The sequence below is a fragment of the Lemur catta genome, chromosome 9 (genome assembly GCF_020740605.2).
Source record: "Lemur catta isolate mLemCat1 chromosome 9, mLemCat1.pri, whole genome shotgun sequence".
Taxonomy (NCBI): Eukaryota; Metazoa; Chordata; class Mammalia; order Primates; family Lemuridae; genus Lemur; species Lemur catta.
Window position 1 is genome coordinate 88,166,211 of NC_059136.1, and position 27,879 is coordinate 88,194,089.

The 27,879-nt window shown below is 35.1% G+C and overlaps 1 protein-coding gene across 3 annotated transcripts in view; it reads right to left on the minus strand.

The window, feature by feature from the left end:
• Window positions 1-1,621: 1,621 nt before the first annotated feature.
• Window positions 1,622-27,879, minus strand: part of YTHDF3 (YTH N6-methyladenosine RNA binding protein 3) — a 39,750-nt gene continuing 13,492 nt past the window's right edge. For all 3 annotated transcript variants that reach the window (XM_045561835.1, XM_045561833.1, XM_045561834.1), the window contains 2 exons: window positions 23,040-24,638; window positions 1,622-4,744 (listed from right to left, as the gene is read on the minus strand). In XM_045561835.1, coding sequence (XP_045417791.1) covers window positions 4,721-4,744; window positions 23,040-24,638 — 1,623 coding nt within the window. In that variant the 3' untranslated portion in view covers window positions 1,622-4,720. The remainder of the gene's footprint in view (window positions 4,745-23,039; window positions 24,639-27,879) is intronic.

Sequence of the window (27,879 nt, forward strand, 5' to 3'; positions counted from 1 at the left end):
ATTACATACACTCTGAATAAAATAGCATGGGCAACACAGGGAGACCCCATCTCTACAAAAACTACAGACTACCCCCATAATCCCAGCTACTTAGAGAGGCTGAGGCAGGAAGATCATCTGAGCCCCCCAGTGCAAGGCTGCAGTGAGCTGTGATCACACAACTGCACTCCAGCCTGGGTGGCAGAGTGAGACCTTATCTCTTTAAGAAAAAAAATCATATTGGTTTCCAAACTCACTTCCAAAAAAACAAACATTCACCATTGCTAGAATAAGGCCTTGCCTACAAAACTAGCTATTTAAATCACAAATTATAAAATCTCAGAACTGCAAAGAACCTTAGATGCATTCTACTCCAACCTTGTGATTTTATTAATACTGATTCTAACAACAAAAGAAATGATTTGTTCGGTGTCAATCTACCAGTTAGAAATAACTGTAATTCTGATCTTTCAACTCCCAATTGTAAAATCTTCCCCTAGACAATAATTCCATTCTGGTGATAGCAGTGTCTCTTAGAAATATTCAATAATGTTTCTAAGTGACATTCTAGTATCTAAATCTTTAAGTGTGTTCTTTGAAGGGGCACATCGGGTAGCAGGATGTCTTATTAACCTAGTCTTATTAACCCTATACCTTCATTGCACACTAAGCTTTACAAAAACAATTTGTCATTTACATTTAGACCCAATGTTGTCCACATAACTAAAATTATGGAGGTGATAAATTCTGAATTTAGTGCACTATTTATATAAATAAACTGCATTTAAACTGCCACTACTACGTGTGATATACAGAAGCTGTTTCTAACTATTGCACCAAGAGAAATAAGGAAAGAATACATTAAGATCACAAAGTGGCAAGTACTGTGATTAGAAAGTAAAGATAACCTTAAATTGTTCAGTTAACTTCTGACGGCAAGAATATTTTGCTTCATAGACTAGAATTACTAAATCTAGTATCACTAAACAAGATAAAGCTGAGGTAAATTAGGTCCCAACTACAAATGACTGGCCTCAACTATAAGTACACTGATGAAACATAAACCCTCCCCTTAGATGACCAATAGAAAGGACTCTGATGATGCCACAGTGTGGGCACCTGGGATGATTCTTCAAGCCCTGGTCACAGGCCAGCAGTGTTGGGTGCATCTGCTGGTCTTAACAGTTAGACAGACAGCCCAGCAAGAATCAGTGCACCATCCAGAGTTACCAAGATCTTAACCACATGAACTCTTATCAATCCCAAGAGGCAGATGTACAATGTTAGAAGAGCATTCCTCAGTACCAGAAGTGGGGTATTAAGGTTATTAGCAGCTGCTGCAACTACTTCTTCCTACTACAAAAAAAAGAATAAACAGGTTCTCTTTCTCTTTTGCTCTAAGTTTAGTATTAAAAGCATGTAATTCAATTAGGTCACTGGAATGGATAAAGGTGAGAATAAACTATTATCCTCCCTCTCTTTAATTCCCCTACTTCAATGGCCAACTAGAAGGAGTGATATAATCTATTTATATTTGGAAGAAATGTCCATCAGGAAATCCGTAAAAGAGCAGGCAAAAATCTTAAATGTTTTCAGGCAGGCAATACATATTTATAAAGATAAAATAGAAAGAACACAGGTATGAGTGAACAATTTTTATTGAAACCCTCAAAGATTAAAGAGGACCAAATGGTGAGTTTGGGTACCATAACAGAAAATCTCACCTAACTGTACCATCATTCACAGGAATGAACAAACCCAAACACGACAAAATTCAAATTCTCATGTAATTGCTACAAGTGAATGTAAATGAACTAATCATTTTATCATAACCTTCCTTTAATCATACGTAAAAGGGAATTTACATGGCATAACAAAAGATACGCAAAACTTAATGAAAACACAATTCTCTTAAATTTCTCAAACTTATTTTTTAAAGATGCAGAATGCACTTGAAATGATTAAATGACTTAAGCTGATTCTTTTTTTTATTGCAAACTGTTTTAACATCAGCTTAATCCCCATGCATGGTATTCAAAAAGAACACAGCTTTTGAATTAGAAAGATCACTTAAGTTAAAAAGAGGAATTAAGTACTAAATTAGGAAAAGGCTGGGTTTCTTTTGAAAGGAATCTTCAAGTACCAATATGTATAGAGAAGGAATACTAATTTTGGTTACATTTTCCCCCTTACTGTTAAATATACAAACTATAATACCTTTCAAAATAAAATACCCACATAAGATAACTTTAATAAGAAACATTCAAACCAGAACTTGGAAAAACATTAAGCAAGAAATTTACTGGGCCAATAATGTCTTAATTTATGATTATTCAAACATTTGATTATGTGTCTCCTCTTATAGACCCCAGGCAACCCCAGGCTCTCTCCCTTGTGGTCCCCGCAGTTAAGAAACATTCAGTTAGCTGGTTGTTCTCTTGAGACAACCTGTAATAATTTCATTTAGAGGAAAAACGTTTTGCAATACAATGATAGACCAAGAAGGAAGAGAAGGTGGGTGCTCTGGAGAAAACTTAATGAGAAAAACACGAAATTATCCACTGAAAAGAGAAAGGATTTTTTTCCAAAGGAATGCTGCACCCATTTCACTTAAGATTAGAAATTCAGGTTAAAGGCACTGGGATGTACTCCTCACCATGAATAGACTCTCAAATACATTTATTTAACATGTCTGAGTCTATTGCAATTGGCCTGCTTGCTGGGTGCTTCCTTGACAATCTTACATAAAAACCTAATGTAAATTAAACAAGTTTGAATCCATTTATAATGTAACTAGTTTTATAAAAATATCCAGAGTTGCTAATAAAGCACCAAGAAAAAGAGAACCTCAGGGGGAGGACTCAGATCCTTCCTACAAGGTCACCCTTTTATAGTTTTCTCTAAGAGGACCTCCAGAATGACAACAGTCATCTTTGACATGTCCTACCTACATAATCTTAGAGATGTAGAACATTGCTGTGGTGACTATACCCAAATGCCAATTTTCATTATAAATAGTTATGAGACATGTTATAAGATTTCATGGCTTACTCTTAAAAAGGTAAAATAGGTGCAATTTTCCTTTAAGAAAGTCTTTATTTTATAATATACCATTAAAATTTTGATGTTCCCTTCAGTAAACACTGATTTAACTACACTGGGACTACCAAAGAACTGTGTAGTAGCTATGGTTATCTACAAATACTGTATTTTTTTTCACTGGAATACAGTATTTGTACATTTTAAGAAAACATTGTACAAAAAAAAAAATCATATAAATGAAAGCCTCAAAGAAATATCTGACACTAGGTTTTTGAGTTGAGGTGATCAAAGACCACAGTAAATGAAAACATTTCTAAACATGATGTAAACATAAATGGAGTAATGCAGAATTATCAAGGTCTTCAAATCTACCATATTGCTATTTTCACCCTTAACGTATCTTTCTACACAGCTTTCTCCTCTTGGAACAGTAATATAAGGGGCAGTACATTATTGTCATAACCTTATGCCATCAAATCAGTTAATACAGATGCTTGACACATTTAATTATACAAAATCAATTTGCTTCAAGATACAAAATTAATGTTGATATGTAATTAATGAAAAAAATAAGATGTTAAAAAGATAACTATAAGAATACCCAGATATATGCTGTATTCCCACTTATATAGATCTGATCAATAAAACATCAACACATTCACTTAGATACTGATTTAATCCATGGATCAAGGCCATATTTTCAAAGTATTTTAAGGATGCCAGGACACTGCAAAAGCTGGAGAAAAGAGCTGAGGAACAGTATATGCTTGCTAAACAAGAACTATGTTTATTCAGCTAGTGAATACCTAGAGTAATAAATTTTTACTTCATGATAGCAATCAGGCTCGCAAACACCCAGAAATAGGAATTAAGGGTTTTAAATGTAATTATAAAGGTCATAAAAAGTCTGATTAGACTGAGGTACATTTACTCAAAATTTTGAGATTCATTAAGTGGTAGCAAACAAAATAATTCCTCAGACAAATGCACATTTCTCAATATACATATTATTGGGGGAAGGAGGGGAGAAGAATGTGCATTAACTGGTGAAATCCACCAAGCTGCATATCATTATTCTGTTACACCAAACAGTTTGAAGACAAGGGAAATGTTCTAATATAATTTCAGATTATGTTTCATTTGGCTAAAATAGAGCTTAAGGTTGCTTTGCCATATTAAAAGTTTACTACAATAATTTTTCACATAAACATTTAGACTTGAACTCCAGGACTAAATATGGCATGATTATTTTGCTTTTAATCTGTCAAATAGCTAAAAATTGACAATTTAAAAACTACAACAAAGAAAAGTTGAAGCAGTGTGACTCTTACATCATTGAACCACTTCTAATGGTTAACTGTTAGTATTTAACAAATTCAAAGAGTTAATGAATCCTTGCATTCATTCAGTCTTCTGTGCCTTAGCTAGGATGCATAATTACAAAAGACAGCAGATACTGGTAAAAGCTTCAGGACAGAAAGTGCTTGACGAAGTTACAGTTCTCAAGTGTGTTTGGTGAGAGTATAAGGGCAGATGCGCTGATGAAAACCATTACAAGAAGAGTCAATTTTGTGTTAAAGTGTTCAAAGATGTCACCTTAAGCAGAAAAAAAGCTTTAATAACGTCTTCTTTGACTTATTAGGCATTTCCAGAGTCTACGTCATTAGTGTTGTAATTTTAACAGGACATCTCCATATGGTTATTGTTTGTTTCTATTTCTCTCCTGAAAGAAAAACATATAAAGAATTATAACAAAATATTATCATTATTTAAAGACTTTAAACTATATGCACATATAATACAAATGATCTCTACAGAAAGTTCTTCAAATACTAAATCAAGTAATTAGTTAAAAAATGATTTACAATTACTTCTGTATACCATAGTGGGATGAATTCCACAAAACATTTGAAATAAAGAACTCTCAAACACAAAGACCTACTTCAGGAAAATATAGGTCCTCTCTGCAGCCCTATTTTCCCACAGGATTTTGTTTAAGAATATTATAGTGTATTTTGAGCCCTTTCAATGAGTTTTTGATGGTGAGGTGTTACATAGATCTAAAAGGGCCTTCACAGAAATTTGAAAACTATTGGCTGAAGTGGGGGTAGGAGGAAAGGTAAAGAGTGGCATTAAATTACATAAAAGTTACATTCCATTAAGATTTCAGTATTAAGTAAATATTTTGAATCATAAATTTCTTCCATATCTTACTCTCACATTCAGTGTATTATAACTTTACACATCAAGAAGTATGATGAGTTGTTAGGTAGATTCAGGTGAATGTTGATTTATGACATAATTGAGAGAAAAATAATAACTTCTTCTACATAAAAAAGCAAACCACTTGAAAAAGAGTTAAACTGAGTAATGTTTTCACAAGCTCAATATTGATCAAATATTTATAACACTTCTGTCTAAAAAAAATGATGACTAGCATTATACATGCCTACCAATTCAACACATCAAGTACTTTGTAACATCTTGTTTTAGTGTATACTTCAGTGGTTCTCAAACTTTAACAAATATCGGAATCACCTGGACAGCCTGTCCAAACACTGACTGTTGGGGCTCAGAGGTATAAAGTAGAACCTGTGGATTTGCATTTCTAACAAGTTCACAGGTAATCCTGGACTGCTGGTCCAGGAATGCACTTTGAAACCCACTGGTGTTTAACACTGTAAGACTCTCTCACTTTGCTTTTGCTACTCCCATCTTATTTTTGCATGAGTAATACACATTCTATAGTAAATATAAGTCATACTTTGCAAGTGGTCACACTAGCTTCCCATCCTCTGAGACACCACCAGAAAACTGTATTTTAAATTTCAGAGAGAACCTCACGTTCCTTGCTAGTAAAGTCCTTTCTTTTTCATTTTAATGCATTCCTGGAACTTGAACAGCAATATTTCATGCTAATAAATGTCCTACTACATAACTATAAATAAAATTATTTCATGGACTAACAAGTATCAATGAGATACACTGAAATGAAAAACTAAAACAAAAAACAAGCACAGCTAGCTAAATATCTGTTTCAAAAGAATAAACAAAACCCAAAAATCCAACAGTATCAACAAGGATAAAAATTAAAAATAGGCCAGGCGCGGTGCCTCACACCTGTAATACTAGCACTCTGGGAGGCCGAGGTAGGTGGATCCTTTGAGCTCAGGAGTTCAAAACCAGCCTGAGCAAGAGTGAGACCCCGTCTCTACTAAAAAACAGAATGAAATTTGCTGGACAACTAAAAATATATACAGAAAAAATTAGCCGGGCACGGTGGTGCATGCCTGTAGTCCCAGCTACTCGGGAGGCTGAGACAGAAGGATTGCTTGAGCCCAGGAGTTTGAGGTTGCTGTGAGCCAGGCTGATCCCACAGCACTCTAGCCTGGGGAACAGAGCAAGACTCTGTCAAACAAACAAACAAACAAACAAACAAATAAATAAATAAAAATAAATTTGGTGCCACAAAGCTGTAGCCTAATTTTACAAAGGCCCTAAAACTTTTCACAAACCAGCTGAAACATAAAGAAAGTTTAGTTCTCAGCTGAAGGATACAAAACAGTTTCGGATGATAAATTTGGAAGTATGCTCTGAACATAAAATATTTTGAAACATTACCTAGATATAAAATACATAAAGCAAAAAGAGACAAGAGCATACATCTCATTCTTCCCCATAAAACAACTGATCAAAACTGGAGAAGAACTCCATGAGAAGCCCCAGAAACTACAAGAAAAAAAATGCAACTCCACTTCAGTTAGACAAAGTTTAATGCAAGGGAGATGATCAGTTACAACAGGATCATATGTTATTTAAATGGAAGTTGGAGATGCTGTTTCAGTTTGAACTGTAATCAACTATATACTTTAACTGAATCACTGAAGCATAAACATTACATATATATTATAATACATCTATATATATAATGCATAACTTCCAACTCAGTGAACAGGAAAAGGGGAAAATAAAGAAAACTTAATCCAAAAGGATGGAAAACAGGGAGGGAACTGGAAAGATCTACATTAATTAGAAAGCACAAAATAAGAAGGTAGAAAAAAACATATCATTTATACATTTATATCAGGAGTCACAATAAATGGAGGCTCAGCAATGAAACCATAAGATATCAGCTCAGAATTTTAGAAGATCTCATTATACATAATTTACAAGAAATAAACCTAAAACATAAGGACAAAGAAAAGTTAAAATTAATGGAGACATGGAGACATGATAACACAAACCAAATGAAGACTCATGCAACTATATTAATTATCAGACAAAACGGACTTAAAGGCAAAAACCATTGTTCTTTCTTTTTTTTTTCTTTTCCTTTTTTTTTTTTTTTTTGAGACAGAGTCTCACTCTGTTGCCCAGGCTAGAGTGCCATGGCGTCAGCCTAGCTCACAGCAACCTCAAACTCCTAGGCTCAAGCGATCCTCCTGCCTCACCCTCCCAAGTAGCTGGGACTACAGGCATGCACCACCATGCCCGGCTAATTTTTTCTGTATATATTTGTAGTTGTCCATATAATTTTTTTCTATTTTTAGTAGAGATGGGGTCTCGCTCTTGCTCAGGCTGGTCTCCAACTCCTGAGCTCAAAGGATCCACCTGCCTCACCCTCCCAGAGTGCTAGGATTACAGGCGTGAGCCACCACGCCCGGCTCAAAAACCATTGTTGAATGGTTTTTTACATACTGAATAATAGTTTTTAAAAAACTATTAAAATATTAAACTAAAAAGACCATTTTAAGTATACTAAAAGTTGTCAGAATCATAAGAAGCTGACAAATTCATAATGATAGCAGGAGAATTTAACGCATTTCTCTTAGTAACTAGTAACGCAGACATGTTAGTAAAAATACAGACTGAACATACAGAAAACAAAAAACTGAGACAAATAATTGCAAGGTGCACATTCTACCCAGGGTATACAATGAACCATAAAAAGTAACTAAACACCAGACCAGAAAGCAAATCTCAATAAATGCCAAAGAAGCATTATCATACATATCAAATTTTCTGACATCAATTTTAACAAACAGATAACAAGAAAAACTTTACTCACATTTGGAAATTCTAAAACAAAGTTCTAAGAATCTCTAAAAAAATCACAATGGAAATTAGAAAAGAAGAAAAAATAAATAAAACCTAGTGTTTTTGGGAGGGAGGAAAAAAGCAACAGAAAAATCTCTGGAATAATGAATTTTAAAAAAGAAGTGAAGTATAAACGTCATGCAGACTGATTAGCATAAAAATATTAACACCGATATATCAACAAATCTGAAAGATCAAGACAAAATTAACTTTAAAAGAGGTAGAGCTAGTAAGAAGTGCTTGGATTCGGTATACATTTGAAGGCACAGCCAACAAAACCTACTGATTAGATAAGGAATTAGAATTATCAATTATGAGTCCAGAATTTTTAGTATTATCCCTCTAATAAGAAAGAGAAGGTCTGGCAAAGAAACATGAGTTATATTAAATTTAAGATGCTTAAGAGACAACAAAAAAGATGTCAAATAGGCAACTGGATACATGAGCCTGGAGATAAGAGGAAAAGTCCAGGATGGGAATACAAATTTCAAAGTCCTCAATGCATGGCAAATGTCCACTCAAGTCTTCCAAGAGTCTATCCATTTTTAAAGAACCTCTTCTTTAAGACCAAAAAACCCTCACATTTATATTACCAAGATGGACTGTGCCTGACAGTGTTACTATTAAACACATATTTTATATATCTATGGGCAGGCTATCAGCTATACACAGACCACTAGAAATATGAGACTAAAAAATGATGAGCTATCAGTGGTATCACTAACTTTTGGTTTTATTATAAAATGAGGCCTATATTACACAGCTGACATGACAATTACATGTACTGATATATTGGTGGAGAGTAACAAAGCGATAAAGGAAACTTGAATTACATGAAAACAGCCACAATCCTGTATACCTGGAGATGGACTAAGTCCCTAGTGACAATTCAGAAAAAGTCACTTTATACACATATACTCTCCTCTTTCCAAGTGATTCACAGAACTCAATTTTTACTGTTTAATAATGACTGAAATCTCAAAAAATGATTTGTGGAGAATTCCCTTCTCATCCACCCGCAACCCTTTTCCATTAACAGCACTATGCCTAACCAGGCAGATTCTGAGGATCGAGGGCTAATGAGTCTCTGAGGAAAACACTGGGTAGTACACGGCTTCTTCCCCACCCTGAACTGAGCAAGTAACACTGGACACCAAACAGGATCCTAGGGCAAAGACCAGGACTTGGCCTATGGAGATGAACCCAAGAGGAAGTCTATGGCCAACTCGTGTCTTTTTGAAAGAGTTTTTGAAAGAAGTTAAAGACAAATGAGCTCACACTTCCCTAGTCTTCAAACTAGGGAAAAGGTGGAATACAAAGACTTAGCTTGCCCTTAACATCACAGGAAATGACTTATTTTCCTTCTAATCATCTGTAGGTTTATCACCATTAGGAATATTTCAGTAACCAGACTGGAGGCCAAATGAGTCACAAGGGAAAAGATAACTGTGTATCTAGGAGGCCACAGCATTTAGAATGAAAATGAGGATAAACACTGAGGACACAGGTGCAATAGAATAGAATTGAAGGAAGCAGTAAATGCCTTTAAAAGAGAGAGAGAGAGAGAAATAGCAAGCAGACACTTGAGATCCAAATGCAACACACACTCACACACACAAAAAAAACATTTTTGTAGCTTGGAAATTTGATTTTCAAATTGAAAAATTCAACAGATGAATTAAAGAGGGTCATTTATGGTATAGAATACTAAATCCAGGAAATATGTCACATCACAGAGCAGGAAAAATGAAATGGAAAGCACACACACAAAAGAGAACTAGAGGACAGATCCAAGACAAAATGAATATTCTAGAAGTAGGAAAAACAACAATTGGAAGGGTGACAAACAGCAACAACAAAAAATTTCACAAATTCTTTGATACTCCTCCCTGCATGAGGTGGGGGTTGTTTTCCTCCTCGTGAGTGTGGGTTGGTTTTCCTCCTCGTGAGTGTGGGTTGCATATAGTGACTTGCTTTTAGGAATAGAGCATGTAAAGGGGAAAATAGGACACAGTGGATAAACCTAGCAGACACCACTCTAACTAATCAAAGTTAACATCACTAGTAAACAGTTACATATGATGAAAAAGACATTATCACTTCTAGGGTATTCTTCCCCATAATCCGTAACCTCAATCTAATCATGAGAAGACATCAGCCAAACTGAAACTGAGGGACAATTTAACAAAGTATCTGACCAGTACCGTTTAAAATGAGAAACAAGGAAAGATAGAGAAACCGTAATAGCCTGCATAGCCTGAAGGACACTAACGAGACATGACAGCTAAATGCAATCTCAGTGTCCAGACTGGATCTTAAAACAGAAAAGGATATCAGTGAGAACACGGGGGAAATCAGGAAAAAGTCTGTAATTTACTTAATAGTATTGTACCAACGTTAATTTCTTAGTTTAGATACGGTACTATGATTGTGTACGTGTTACTATTAGGGGAAATTGAATAAAGGATATATAGAAATTCCCAGTATTATCTTTAAAACATTTCTGTAACTATAAAATTATTTTAAAATAAAGTTTTTAAAACTCACCACTAAATTTAGAAAAATATAACCTGCATACAACTCCCAAATACCAAATATCACATGGCAGAAATATGAAATAAATATATTCTATAAGGTAGTGTTATTTTAATGGCTGCCCTGCTTCTCTTTATTGTTAATGAAGGTAAAAGTGTTAAATTACACTCAAAAGTTAACAAGGAATATATCAAGACTATTAATGTTTTTAAAGTATGAAAAGGCAGTGTGCATGTTTCAGTTTCAAGAAAAGACAAGGTTTACAGGTGAACAATGAAGTTAAAACATCTAATAGATTCAATTCTTCAGAAAAATTAATGATTTACCAGGAATGAAATATGCATAGGTGGCTGAAAGGTCTAGAAAAATTCATGCTAAAGAGTAGAACAAGGGCAGTAACAGATAAAACCCAAGCTACTCAAAAGCCCGTGCATGTAAGTGCTATACTATTATACTTAGAGATAAGCATCTGGCATGTACTGTCCCAACATCATGACAGATCCTTTTGCATTAAGAAAGCAAAAAACAAAAGTGTTAATAATGGAAGCAGGTGCGAAGGGGGGAGGATGGCTAAATTCACACCTAATGGGTACAAGGCACACTATATGATGGACACACATAACTTTGACTCAAACTGTACAAAAGCAATTCACGTAACCAAAACATTGTACCCTGGTAATGTCCTGAAATTAAAAAAAAAATAAAGGAAACCAGCCAATTCTGCACTGTAAAACAAACTCAAAACCATACATACAGTCATCAGGGGAAAGAACAATGATTATGCTTTGGGAATGGAGAGGTTCTGCTTTTGGAAATCAACTCTTCACATTTTTTAACCTTATGTTTCCATTTTAATGAGGCTCTAACATTCTTGATCATCTCTGCATGATCACACTATAATATAGAACTACTTTAAAAGGTTCCAGTACCCAATTTTGTATTTATAAAATAAGTATTTTAGGTTTGGGAAAATAATTAATGCAGTCCAATATATATTAATATTCATTTATGTCAACCAAAGATCAAATAAACTCTAAGTACTATAAAAAAAAAAGGAACAGTTAAGAAATTCAAATAGAAAAAAATGGTGTAGAACAGAAATAACGTTTAGGTGGTTCAAGGAGACTGAGAGCATGGCTGTATGACTTAGAACTAAATTCATGTTTTGAGCTGTGATTTAGTTCAGCAAAACAATACCATTCGTCACATAATTTTTTTGTTTATGTTTAGTCTTATTTTGTTTCTACAGTTTTTACTTAATTGCCTATTTAAGTAATACCATATTAAAAACAAAATGGCAAGAAAAACATAAAGATCAGAAAGAAACAGAATGGTCTCAATTTGTAGACTACGTGATTGTTAGAAAATCATAAGGCTGTATTACTAAAACTACTAGACTAAGTGAATTTAGCAATGTCACTGGATACAAGGACATAGCAGCAAACAATTAGAAAATAGAAACTGAAAATGTAATTTTATTTACAAAAGCATCAAAAAGTGTAAATACTTAGAAATAAATTTAACAAAAGATATGCAGGCCCTCAACACTGAAAACTACAAAATTCTCCTGAGAGGAAATATGTTTGTCTCTCCAAGCAGACTGAGTTCTACAGAGTAAAGATTATTTATCTTTGGTGGCTTACTGGTAACCTTTAATATTTATCTACTCAATGAGTTGGGGGACACAATTAAGAAAAGAACCTGCAGGATCCAAATATATGGTGATAGAAGTGGACTGCTAACAGAAATCTCAGGAAAAAAGAGCTGGTGACAGCAGCTTTTCAAGCCAAGCAAAGGAATCCATATGCAATTCTATTTTGGATGTCAGATTTTGGAGTCTTTATGACAAAATAAAAATAATTATATAGACTGTCTTTCACAAGTAAAATTATTCACTAGTAGCTTTTTTGTAGCCTAGGATTTATAAAGCATTTTTCCATTTTCTCATGTTATTTCAAATGCAACAGAAAGCACATCAATATTGAGTATGTCAAATGTTTAAGATGCTAGAGCTTAAACAGTTTTCAATAAATATAAAGTTTTCTGCCAAGAGACAGTGAAGTCAATTTCACTCAGAAATTAGAGTGCAACATAGTAAAATCTGGTGGGGATTTTCTACAATGAAGAGATTAACTCAACATCTGATAAATGATACCTATCTAGCTACAGACCACATAAAAAGCAGAGTTTTATGCATGTTACTACTCGTACTAACAAAATGGAAAAATAGGAAAATAAAGGTTTTACTATCGTTCACATTTCACGTGTAATTTCACGTGTAACTGAAAACATAATACATGTATCTTTATATAAATACATATAATAGCTATTTCTAAATTGACACTTCAACATACCTTTCATTTGTACATAACTTCCCTGCTTAAAAACTTTTAAAGGCTGAGCACATGGCTCATACCTGTAATCCTAGCACACTGGGAGGCCAAGGTGGGAGGATCGCTGGAGCTCAGGACCAGCTTGAGTTTGAGACCAGCCTGAGCAAGAGCAAGACTCCGTCTCTACTAAAAATAGAAAAATTAGCAAGACTCTGTCTCAAAAAAAAAAAACCTTTTAAAGTTACTCCTCAAAACTATGAGACTAGATTCATGACAGGAATTTTCTTAATGAGCTCTATCCCTTAATGTCTACCACATGGTAGCTTGTTCAAAAACGCCTGCTGAATAAAGATTTCTTTAACTCACGATTTATCTTTCCAGTTTCTCTCTTTTTCTGTACTGCCCCCAACCCCTGCCAGTTTTACCTCTTTTAGATTACTTCAATGTATCACAATACCCTATGCTCTGAATGCCTTTCTTCACTTTATTATAAAATCCTACCATATCATTCAAGACCTAGCTCAAATATCCACCTTGACTTCTTGATACTCCCAATCAAAATAATTTTCACTAGAGATAAAGAAGAAATTTTTAAAACTAAATAAGGCTTTAATCTAATTTTTAGTTCACAAATAAAAATTTAAAGATCTGATAATCATAAAAATATTGCCCAGAACACCACAAATCCAAATTAGGTACCATGATTTGATACAACCACATGGTCCATCAGTGAAAAGGTAATTGTTTAAAAGTTTAAAAGTAATTGTAGCAGGCAGTTTCTGACATGGCTCCCAATGATCTCTGCATCCTGGTATTCAAACCCATGTATAATCCCCTTCTGAGTGTGGGCTGGACCTAATGAATGACTTGCTTCTAATCAACAGCATTGGGCAGAGATGACAGGGTATCACTTCCGTGATTAAGTTAGAAAAGACTGTGACTTCTGTCCTGCTAGCTATTGCCTCCTCACTTTGCTCATTTTGACGAAGCAAGTCTCCTTGTGAGAAAGGCCCATAAGCAGGGAACAGTGCGAACACAGCTTCTGGCCAACAGCCAACAGGAACTTAAGCTTTCAGTCCAACAACCTTGAGGAACTGAATTCTGCCAACAACCACATGAGTCTGGTTCAAGTCTCAGATGAGAGCCCTGGCCCAGCCTTGGCTGCAGCCTTATGAGATACCCTAAAGATAAGGACCCAGACAAGCTTTGCCCAGATTCCTGATATACAGAAACTGTAAATTGTGTTTTAAGCCACTGAGTTTTAGAGAAATTTGTTAGGCAACAATAGGTAATTAATACAACAATTCGCAACAGCACTATCTATATTCATTTAACCCATCAGTAGCAAAGCCCCAAGAATGTAATATTAGCATAAATCCAGAACTGTGAGGGAAAAGGGCATCTTTCCCTATCTTCAACAATATTCATTATATGTGTAGGGTAAAATACACAAGAGATCTATATAGATGAAAAAATGTTTAAGCCATTCCAAGAGGCAGGTAAAGTCAGTTAAGTGCCTCAATTTACACTTACTGAAGAATAAACCTTACCTTCAATAGCTACTGATCTCTTTTCATGAAAAAAAAAATTTTCTTTTCTTGGACACATGTATTCTAAATTAAGAAACTGCATGTCATATTTAAAATAAGCTATTAAAGAGGAATAATTCAATATTTAAATTAATATTTTCTGAAACTTGAGATATTTCATATTCACATAAAGTTAAATATACATGTTCCTTAAGTCACTGTGTATTTATTGAAGAAAGAGATAAACAACATTGGACCCTTTAATAACACAGATTTGAACTGTGAAAGTCCACTTATACAGATTTTTTTCAACCAAACTTGGATCAAAACTACAGTATTCAAGGGATATGAAACCCACATATATAGAGACTGCGGGACTTCAGTAATGTGTGGATTTTGGTATACACAGTGGTCCTGGAATTGCCCACGTATACTAAGAAACAACTGTTACTAAAATTCCGTTCAATTTAATGATCAGTGTTCACAATTACAGTGTTATTAAAAATGAGGATACAACTGCCAGGTAAATGCTTACTGTTGCCATAGATATAATTATGGCTTAAGTAATTTCTTGTATGTTAACACAAACTTGAATACTTAAGACAGACCTAACATTACCTCATCTTAAAATCAAAGTTGTTCCAAATATGAAAAAAATATATTAATACCAAGCACTAAATCTTAAGTCTTCAGAAATACCCAACTATGTAATAGCATACATGATTGATATACATAGAAGATTCTAGAAAGTAATTTGTGTTTAATAGGGATTTTATTACAATTATACCTTGGTTATTTCTGCACCTAGTGCAGGGCTCCATCTCTTTCTAGAACAGGTAGCCATCGTGCCTAGTCTTAAAGGCACTACTCTTTAACATATCATCTTTAAACAATTAATTATGTTACCTTTAGAAAGATAAGAAAGAAAAGTGATTTACCCTTCCTGAAACCTTTCCTTCCCATTCCATCTTGTAACATTCTGTTCTAAACAGAAATAAATCTTTTATATCCTATTGTCCATTTCTACAAATGGAAAAACCAAAAGACAGCATTTGTTATATAACTTGAATGATCCCATAAATAGTACAAAAGGAAAACTCTATGACATTCAAACTTTGCAAAAGGAAATACAGTAATATTCTCCAAAGCATTTATTCATTTAATAAACATCTACTTCAAACCTACCACGTGCCATGCATTTTTCTAGGTGCTAGGGATTCGGCAGGGAGCAAAGCCAGTCCTGCTCTTTCAGAGTTTATGTTCCAAAGCTATCTAGAATTTTTTTTAGCTTCCTCCATTTCTTGAAGGCCAGTAGTTCCCAAACATTTCATTTCTCAGGCTTGAAGGACCACAATGCTCACTGGTAGACAGGGTGGGATGCCAGAATTCCTCAGATGCACCATAAATAGTGAAGACCAGACTGACTCAAATGCACACAGGGTCTCTACTGAGATATATTTGTTCTAATACAATCAGGTGCTACCAGGCGGTGTTATCTTTCTTGAATTCCTTTTTCATTCTGCTGAAATATGTCAAGTAACTTTCCTGAAGGGTATGTGGCCAAGTTCTTGTAAACCTGAATTTCTTTATTTTATTCCCCCCACCCTGCACCCCACTTCACTAATTACATATTCATCTTTACAGGTGTAATTCTATGCCCAACTCCCTTCCAACTTGAAATAAAATTTTACATTGAATATCCAAGGTTGCAGATGAGAAAAATCCTAATGACAGTCTCATTCTCCTTCCTTCATAGGTAATTTTTTTTTTTTTTGCTCAGGAAACTCCTGATCACTCAGTAAGCCAATTCCATCTGAAAACATGTATCTTTTGGCCCTGAAATTTTTTCTTTAATCATTCTTCCCTTTGATTGTTTTTTCTTATACTCTTTTAATGATATTTATAGAGAACTGGACCACCTCCCTTTCCACTACATCTTTCACCTTTTATATTTTCATCTCTATTGCTCCACATTTGTAAATTTTCCCTGATTTGAAATCCCATATCATCAATTGAATCTAAAACATGAGCAATTTATTAATCTACTTACAGATTTTGTATTTTGACAATCATGTCTCTCATTTCCAAGAACACTTTCTGGTTTGCTATTTGTTGTACATAGGAATCCTTCTTAACAACAAAAATTACAATTTTGTTTTATATTTTAAATTATCATTTGCCCCCTCAATTATGCATTTCTTTTAATGGGTTTGTTTCAGTCATTCTTTCACTAAGCTTGATTTGATTTTACTCGAATATATCAAAACTATGTCTTCACATCTAAGAACTATACAAATACTAACTGGCATGGATTTCTCCTGGAGTTTGAAGTTTCACCAATATCCTTCCCTCTAAAATAGAGGGCCTGATATTCCAAGTTTTATATAAGCAGACAGGATATGTTAGGTTGGCTCCTCCACAAGAAGAGTCTTGTTGGCTGGCAAGGCAAGCAGGGGAACTTCCATCGCCAAAATAATCAGGAGGAAAAAAAAACTCAGTAAAAAATACCTAGCAATGACAAGATATGGAATTAGCTTTTTAAAATCCTTGTCTGCTATCATAAACAGTCTCAAGATTTTAAAGAAAAACATGAACACACAGAAGAAATGAAACCTACATTAACCACAAATATAAAATTTAGAACAATGAAACTTCTATTAAAAAAAAACAGGAAAAATTCCCAACTTAGAGAAGGCAAAAATTTGATGTCACATTAGCATAAGCCTTTGAAACTTGTTATTATTCAAAATCGTTTTGACTAATCTAGGTCCTTTACCTGATCCTAGACTGGATCCTCTACTAGAAGACAGAAAAAAACACAGGATTCTGTGGACCAACCGACAGAACACTGGTTTTCTAAGAGAATATCCTTATTAGTAGTAAACATACACTATAGTTTTTTGAGGGAAAGAGCCATGATATATAGAACTTATTCTCAAGTGCTTCGAAAAGAACCATAAAACAAATGGGAAAGGATGTTAATAACAGGTGAATCTGGATAAGAAGTATATAAATGTTTTACACATTATTCTTATCCTCCCAAATTAATTTAAAATTATTTCCAAAACAAAAAAGAGGAAGAAAAAAAGATTCACCCATACTGTTGTATATAAATATCATTGAATAATTCCACTGTGTTACTGTAGCACCAAAGTATTTGGCCATTTTCCTACTGACAAACATTTTAATTGGTGCCATTTTTTTACTATTGCTGATTGTGCTCCTAATACTATTCTCATACTATGTTTTCTGGGGTATTTGGTAAACTTCTATTAGTTATATATCCCATAAGAGAACTGCTGAATTATTAAGTATATGAATGTTAACCTTCATAAGAAAATGCAAAATGAATATTCTCATTGTAGCCCTGACTTCTATTTCCCTAATTTTTTTTAATCAATATACGCAGAAAAATATTTCCCCGATTTTTAATAAGGCTTCATATACTTATTAGCCATATGTGTTTCCTGTCTCATTAAATGCCTATCAATATCTTTTACCTGTTTTTCTATTGGGTTATCTTTTTCTTAAATTGAGTCACAGTTCTTTATATAGCCTTGATACTAATCTTTAGTCAGTTATATTCAAATTTCTTTCAGTCTTTTCAAAAACATGTCTTCTTAAACTTTCTTTAAAGTATCTTTTGATGAAAGGATTTTAATCTTGTAAAATTTATCAACCTTTTTATTTCACAATTAGTGCTGTTTGTGCCTTGTTTAATAAGATACTTGACTTTTACCCCAAGGTCTACAAGATTGGGAAAATATGACATCCACATACCAGAAGCTTTGAGAAATTTCAGCTAAATACAAGACAGATGGGTTCATATTAAAGAGGTCACTAATAATGACTTGTAACTACTTTTATTAAAAAAAAAATAAAGCTATAAGAAGTAAAGAAAATCCTTGCAAAACGCTACTAATGTGTGACCTTTTTGATGGAGCCACTGAGGACTGAGAATAGACAGAGAGTACATCCTTCATCACTGGGATGCCAAGAGTATCTGAAAGCAGTTATGCTAACAAGCCCAAATGCAAGCATATCGAAGAGAAAATCTACAAACGAAGATCTACAAATTCTGCCTGGACAAGGGCTAAGAGCATCAGCAAGAAAACTGGCCAAAAACACATGGTAACCCATATGCTAACCAGTTAGTAAGCAAGGGACACTGGTTCCGGACATAGTGAGTGGGTTCAAATTTAAGGGAAAGTCAAATACCTAGCAGTATCCATTGTACTGCCTCTCCCTTCTAAATTTCCACAGGCTGATTAATCATTTAACTGGTAAAGTCAAATTATAGCATGATTTGCCCATCCCACATTCGCAATGCGAAGGGTATATGCAACTAACAAGGAATTAAAGAAAGGGGGGTGTGGGGGAGTACCTACTTTGAAGCAAATACCTGGCTTGGATGATCCTCTTCCTGGTTCAGTAACTGAACAAAAAAAAAGTCCAAAAAGTCTTGAGGCTTTCCCCCATCCCCCCACAAAAGAGGAGATAACAAAACTATGAGTCCAGATCAGTAGCTGTAGGGATGGGAGAAGGATGTAAATACAAGACTAGTATAAGGGAGGTCTGGGGGAATATGAAAGTGTTCTGTATCCCAGCTGAGGTAGTGATTACACAAATCTACAAGTGTTAAAATTCATAGAGCTAAACACCCATTCAAAAAAATGAATTTTACTGTATGATTTTTCAAAAAAATCTTTTAAGGATGTATACACATTTACATGAATTTTATTTGCATTCCGCCAAAAATGGAAATAATCATCCTTCAAAGGATGAATGGAATAAATACGCTATGGTACATCCATGTAATGGAATATTACATAAATGGAATTTAAAAAAGGAGCATAGAATTGATACACATAACATCATAGATGAACTGCTATTATGCTGAGTAAAAGAAGCTAGTTAAAATATTTTATACTGTATAATCCCATTTATATGATAATATGTAGAACACCTTATAGGAACAAACAATAAATAGATCAGTGGTTCGGCAATTGGGCAGGACTTGACTATAAAGGAGCAGGTCAAGGCCGGGCACAGTGGCTCACGCCTGTAATCCTAGCACTCTGGGAGGCCAAGGCGGGTGGATCGCTCGAGGTCAGGAGTTCGAGACCAGCCTGAGCAAGAGCGAGACCCCTGTCTCTACTAAAAATAGAAAGAAATTATCTGGCCAACTAAAATACATATAGAAAAAATTAGCCAGGCATGGTGGCACATGCCTGTAGTCCCAGCTACCTGGGAGGCTGAGGCAGTAGGATCGCTGAAGCCCAGGAGTCTGAGGTTGCTGTGAGCTAGGCGGACGCCTCACCACTCACTCTAGCCAGGGTAACAAAGCGAGATGCTGTCTCAAACAAACAAACAAAAAAAGGAGCAGGTCAAGGAAATTTACAATTTTACTTTATGTAAATTTTTAAAAAGAAATGAAAATATAAAAGGAGTTTCTAAAAATGACATTACAGAAAGCAGATGTAAACTTTAAATATAGTTATCTTAGTGCTCGATAAAATCAAGATGAACTCTGGCTCAAGGGCTTCTTTTAAGAAAACAGTTGTAAAAGAGCTGAATGTGATAATGTAAGCAAACTAATACTAGTACTGATCTCTGAAGAACACCTTGCAAATCACAGAATCAACACAAAGCAAATCAAATGGACATGGAAAATCAATGGACATAGAAATTCGAATTCTCCAAATGAAAAGAAAAATAATAACCAATGGCACTCAAGGACAAAGATTCAACATATTTATTGACATTACTAGAAAAGAGAAAATAAAAATAAAAACTTGGCCTGTAGGCTAAGGATTAAAGAAAATAATAGAAACTCATATTGTACACATTTCACATATACATTCATACTGCAAAAAGAAAGAAAAATCTTTTTTGCACACAGTCAAAAACAGCTATTTACAAACAGAAAATTCAGGCTAGCCCAAAGACTTTTCTGTAACATAAAACCATAAAACTACTAAGCAAAGCCTGCAGTATTGAGCGAAAAGACTGTGACCCAAGAATTAATTCTACACTGCACTAAACTGTTGTTCACATATCCTGGCCAAAAAAAGGCATTTTATAGATCTGGAAGAGCTTGCAAATGTATTACTACATTACTTTACCTAAAAATAACAAAATAAGATTCAAAATAAAGCTGTCAAAGGTGGGTTAGACATTTAAAAAACTGGCAGCAAACAATGAAACAATACAAATATAAAATTAAAGTTTAAATCACTGCTGTGTATCTGGCTACAGTATATCATAATACAGCTATAATCTTTAACTGTCACAGAAAACTTCTGAGACAACTATAAATTATTAAATTAATAAAAATGATAAAACTAGGGGATGGTGGGTGGGGAAAAAAAACTAGGCCAAAATTTTCAGACTGAATATGAAAGAAAAGCGAGCAAACACACAAAGGTGACTGTCTCCTTAGTGGTGGGAGACAAGTATTGGTAAGTATTCCTTCCATCTTTGGCGGAGGAGGTCAGCCCAACCCACTTCCATGCAATCAACAGTTTAAGACATTGACTGCCACACCAGAAAAAACATTTTTTCCTTGGGGCCACAGTGTATTATTAGGAAAACAGAATAAAAACTTCAAAAACAAAAAGATCCTTTCTAATTTAATGAAAAATTTGTTATTTCTTATTGTTTTCTGTGCGTGAGTTATATGCATCTTGAAAAATAGCATGGCCTACGTGAGTTACGTATGCTACACAAGGCCCTGGGCTCAAAACTAGCGTGACTTAGTACAACTCAGATGGCAGTTAATGTGTTAAGAACAGAAAGCCCCGAAATCTTTTTGAGTCTCACATCCAACTTCCCAAAGAGATTTCACTGTCTATATATTTCTCAAAGATATCTTAAAATAAGCACATCCCAAAAATGAAATATTTACTTGCATCTCACAAGTGGGAGAAAACTCAATTATATTCAGCAATCCACTTGGAAGGTTCAGCAGAGCCTTAAATAGTCATCTATCTGTATTACTCCAAAGCAAAGTTTCTAACAATTCAGCACAACAATCACTGGCACCAGAATCATCTAGAATGCTTGTTAAAAATGTATACCAGGCTGGGCACAGTGGTTCAAGCCTATAATCCAAGTACTTTGGGAGGCAGGAGGATTGCTTGAGGTCAGGAGTTCAAGACCAGCCTGAGCAAGAGCCAGACCCTCTCCACAAAAAATAGAAAAATCAGCTGGGGATGGTGGTGTCCCCTGTACTCTCTCAGCTACTCAAGAGGCTGAAGCAGAATTGTCTGAGCCCAGGGGTTGAGATTGCAGTGCAAAACAAAACATAAAATTTTGTTTGGTTTGGTTGGGTAAGGGACCACTAGGGTCCTTACTAGAGGGTGGGTCTCAAGAATCTGCGTTTTTAAGAAGCACTCCAACTGATATGTATGTGCCCTAAGGTCCGGAAAGTACTGCTCTAGGATCATTATTTCAACATCATTCACTGAGCAATGTTAGTTGCAGCAGTTTTCTCTGCTGCACAGCAAGAAATCACAAGATATTTAAGTTCACACACAACAACGAATCACTGACATTTTACATAGAGTTAAACTGAGTTTCCACTTTTATTTTAATTTCTACAAAGATCTTACCATAGTAACAAACATTATTTACTGGAGGAACTTCTAACTTTACCCCTGCTTCTTTTCAAAAGAAATTTAAATGTTTTGCCTATGAAAAAATCCATCCATTCTCTCTTTCCAACTAAAAATAGGACTCTGAGTTTATGTTGTAGTTTGGAACAGAAAACATCCCCCTGTCTGCCTTAACCTGTGATCAAGTGCTGGCCAACGTGAAGCAAGCATAAACAGCGTGTGTAATTTCAGGCAAGTTTCCCTGAGTCTCACAGAGGATAAATAACAGAATTAGAAACCAAATTCTGCAGTCTAACTCTAAAGCCTATGTCTTCTCAACTCTAAGCTGCCTTCTGAAAGTCAAATCCTCACTGTAGTTTTGTACAAGTGCTTTCAGTATATAAATTATGAAAACACTTCAGGAGTTTTATGTTTAAATCTATTTTATTTCTCATAAACACAAAATAATTAATACTCAAACATTTATTTAAAAGTTGTTCCAACTCTAAACACAGTTTCTCATAAAATTAATATGATTTATAAGATTAGTAATTAGAGCCCCTGGCTAGTTCATAAGAGTCTGCTTATTATAAATGCCAACTCATTCATCTTTGAACAACACTGAGATTCAATGACCTTTTATCACCTGAAGGGCATGAAGAACAGGCAAGATGCAAATTCAGTGTAAGGGTTACCCTTGGGAAGGGAAGAAGAAACAATTCACACTGGGCACACACAAACCCTTTCAAAAGTTGTTTGCAGAGTTCTGTTTCTTAAGCTAAGTAGTCGGTTTCCTTCAGAACAAAGTTCTTAAATTCAGAATGTAACATTAAAAGGCATTAAAGAATACTCAACCATACACCCCACCAACAATACAAAGACACCCCCCACACACACACACACACACACGCGAATTACTGTATTCTTACCCTACGCATGGCTTCCTCCTCCTCTTGACGCTTTTCATAATGTGCAAAGTCATCAAAGATTGAGGTGGTATGCTTGAAAGTAGCAATTATTTTAAGCACTTGCTTAGCTTTTTCTAGGGGTACCTCTTGAGTGTCCCTTGAATTGGTAACTGGTTTGTTGTCATTATTTTCTAAGCGAATATGCCGTAATTGGTTATTGGGAACATCTTTGACAAAGATCCATTTTACTTCAAATTTGCCCTTCCACTTATCCTGAGACCAGACACCAGCATATGCATTATAGTCCACAACTGACTTCATTTCAGCCACTCCACAAAAATGTCCACTGCCATTCACACTGAAGAGTAAATAGAGTGGGCCTTTTCCATTCAGCGAACGGTAAGCTGCATCCAAACGCTTATTACCATGCTCAGTACTACACCAGATAGAGTACTTAATGGAACGATGTATATCATCCTCAGAGTAGCTTTTAATTATAAACACACGTCCATTCTTCAGGTTCCAATCAAAGTCTTTGGGATTATAGTTGTTTATGGCCTTTAGCTTTTCCAGCACTGGATGCACTTCTACACTAGAAGGTGAAGCACTGACAGGTACAACACCTAAACCAAAGTTTTCACTGCCCGCTCCATTGTTCTGGTTGAAGCCTGCTCCCCTGTTCCGAGGAGCTACCCAGCGATTCTGCAGCTGCTGCTGTTGAGGCTGCACTTGGTGAGGCTGGGCCTGTGGCTGAGGTCCTTGTTGCTGCTGTGGTTGTGGTGGCTGAGGCTGCTGTTGAGGCAGTTGGCTTTGCACCAATGGTGGTGGTTGAATTAATGGCTGAGGCTGCTGGATTATAGTTTGAGGAGGCAGAACTGGTTGGGTTGGTGGAGCCTTTACCACTGACCCCTTTTCATCCCAAGTTCCAATATTCATATTGTGTTTTATAGGAGGTGGTGGCACAGCAGAACCCCCAATTCCCACATTGCCCTTGGGTTTAAGTTTCGGTTGAGGTTTGGCAGGCTTTCTGGCAATGGCAGCCCAGGAGGTTGGTTTAGGTGCTGCACTGCTAACTGGGGGCACATTATTGGTTGCAATGCTAGTCATACCACTGCTGCTCAAGGCTGTACCTACAGTTTTTGTCACTGCAGCTGTCAGGTCACCACCAATTTTCAGTCCAGTCATGCCTTGCTCAATACTGCTAATGCCAGGCACCTTACTCAAAGTATCATTGCCAAATCCAGCCTGTCCATCAGTAATAGCTCTCCCAAGAGAACTAGGTGGATAGCCATAACTGCTACTATAAGCAGAACTTTGTGTTGATTGTCCCTGAGATCCACTTGTCCCCCATGTAGAGAAATCAGCATTACCAGGAAAAAAGTTAAATCCATGTTGACCAAGAAATGGAGGGGTATTTCCTAATGCCCCTGGTTGACTAAACACACCGTCTGGTATATAATGATGTTCTCCATTACTCATTTGTCCATAGGTTGTCAGATATGGCATAGGCTGGTCTCCAGCCGTGGACCATGCTGCTTCCCCAAGAGAATATGGAAATCCAATGGATGGAGCATAGTAACTAGGCATGTATGGATCGGACATTGGTGGATAGCTGTTACTCTGCAAAACAAAATACCGAAATCAGTAGCGAAATGTCCTCTTAACAGGAGGCAAAAAAAAGACATCTGAAAGATTAAAATGGAATATTTTTAAATACATGGAAAACAAAGATGTATCTATTCTAGACAAACAAAATTAAAATTTTAAATCCAGTTTTAAAATTTGCTAATGAGTATTCATATTTGAAAATATTTGTTATACAATTACTTACAGGGCTTTTTTTCTGGTGTGGGGGGGAAGCAGGGGTGGAATGAGGATTATTTTTGAAGAGCCAGACCCTCCAGCACAATTTAAAAATACCATAAATTTCTAGAGAAAGGTGATTTATAAACTTTGCAGACATAAAATTATCATTTATAGCCAGGTGTATTTTTAATCAATTGTACTATTCAAAAATTTACATGCAAGGATTAAACCTGGAAACTACTGTCAAATAAGAGAGGAATTAAATTACAGTTTATCTATATTACGGAATCCAGTTCAGCCATTTAATTTTGTACATTAAGAAAAAAATGAAGAAATGCTCACATTCTGAAAGAAAAAAAAGATTGAAAATTATGCCTATAGCATGACTCAAATTCATTTGGTTTTCCTTTGCCTTGTTCATTTTGAAAAAGAAAGAAAATAAAAAATCCTTATCATGGTTTCTTAATGGTGAGATAACAAATGCCCTGTCTTTATACGTGCCTGTATTTTCCAAATTTTACACAATAAGCTTACCACTTTCCAGATTAGAATTTTTAAAAATTTATAAATAGTAAGTTTATGTAATTTTTTCCAGAAGTACTATTATATCAACCTTAATTTTGAATAATATATTAAGTAATAATTGTTTAGTGATTTTCCAAAAATCAAGCCACCAATTCTATTAAAGAAAAAAAACCTCAAATTTGTTACTAGCCAATTTTTTTTTTTAAAAAGTATTTTAAGGATTTCCTTTGAAAATAAGTTTTTTATGCCAAAAAATAAAATAAGTTTTTTTATGTCAAAAAGAAGCCTGATGCTAGATTTTCAATCTTTGAGTTGGGTGTGATTTTAAAGCTCTGGACAGATCTTTAGAATTTGTAGGATTATGTATTTCTATTGTTTTCATTTATATTATTTTTTATTGTTGTGTTATTTTTCTCCCCAAGTACAGTCAGCCTTCCATATCCATGGATACAACATCTGTGGATTCAACCAGCTGCAAAACAAACATACTTAGGAGAAAAAAAATGAATGGTTAACAACACAGGCTTTTTTTGGTCATTATTTCCTAAACAATACAGTATACTGGAGGATGGGCATAGATTATATGCAAATATTCCATCATTTTACGTAAGGGTCACTTGAGCTTCTACAGATTTTGGTATCCAAGCGGGGTCCTAGAACCAATCCCCCATAGATACCAAGGGACAACTGTTTTCTTGCTTCGCAGTTGGCTGAAACCACAGATACAGATACCACAGATGTGGGGGCAGGGGGGAGTGCTGACTATACTCAAAACTGGAAAATTTGTATGTTACAATTTATTAATTTAGTTGAACATACTTTTCAGTTAGATTGGCTAATTATCTAAAATTGAAAATATATTCAAAGACCACTCACAATATTAGCATGAAAGGAATTGACAGAACTTGTGAAACCACCACAACAGTAGCATCAATGCAGAGACCAATGTTGGAAATATTGACTGCTATATTTAAACACACTTACAAAGAAAAGCCTGAGGGAAGCACAAATACAACAATGATACTTAAAGAAAAATACTGTGAAGAACTTAATAATGAGTAAATTTTAGAAGCCATGAAGATGATGCATACACACGTATAATTCAATCACTAAAATAATTGCTAAGAATAAAAATACTCATAGTGCTTCATACTAACAAGAAACTGTGATATAAAACTCTAAAAAGAAGTATAATGAAATGGAACAGATGTTCAGCCAGTACAAATATATATAACATATATAACTGATTAAAAGATAAAATTGTCTTTACCCCTTTTTAAATAGCTACTTAAGCATATCCTTTTATTTATAATTTTACTATTTATTTCAACCACTTACCAAATGCCGACATTGTAAAAAACATAGATATAAGATACTCATTCTAAAAGAAAACCTACAGTTAAGTCGAAAAGACAAAATACACAGGAAGTGAACAAATTCCACATGGGGAAGAGCAGGAGAGCTGGGCTGAATACAGAGGTAATCGGTTTCAACATCTTAATTTTGAATGTTGAGACTGAAATCTGGACTCAGTAAATCTTTATTTGGATGTGGGAGTGAAAAAGCAGACCAAGCAGAAAGTTTTTGTTTTTCTGAATATTAACAAAATTATACTCATAATTTAATATTCTTATTTCACCACGACAAGTGCTGAATTCTACACAACAGTTACCATCAAGTTCTTAATTTGTCTATATCCATAGTGTAATCCAAGCGTCAAGAAACTAAAGGGCAAAAGAGTAAGTTTTTAAATTTTGCAAGCTATGCCTAGTCTCTGGTCTCTGCCACATATTTAGGGTTTTTTCCCCACCCCCAATAACCCTTTTGTAAATGGAAGGTTTTCTCAAAAAACAACAGGCCATGGCCCCTGGGCCACAGTTTGCCAATCCAGGTTTAACTGGTTACCTAATATAGGCCAATTCCTAAAAAAAGGAAACTCTCTACTGAGTACGTTAGCTAGTGGTTGTAATCCCAGTGACTTGGGAGGCTGACGCAGGACGACTGCTTGAGGCCACGAGTTCAAGACCAGCCTGAGAAACATAGTGAGACTGTGTCTCTAAAATAAAAAATCAAAAAAATTAGCTGGTGTAGTGGTACAGGCCTACAGTACCAGCTACTTGGGAAGCTGAGGAAGATCACTTGAGGCCCTGAGTTCAAAGCTGCAGTGAGCTATGACCCTGTAAACACACTCCAGCCTGGGTGACAGAGCAAGACCCCATCTCTTACAAAAAAAAGAAAAATCCCCAAACCTATACTATTGGATTAATAGGGAACAACTTTTTGTCAATTCTGTCACACCTACAGCAAAAACAGGCCCAAACTTAACTGAGTGTGCAGGTCATGATTTTGACTACTTCACCCCTAAATTATTGATTTTGTCAAAATAATAGTTTAATTTACTTTAAAATATGCTCCATTAGTTACAATTGCCTCCCAGTTTTGGCTAATAAAGCAGAGATGCACTGGGGTCCTTATCTGCTTACATGTTCTGACTGTTATTATCACCTCAAATACATTGTAGAAATGGTCT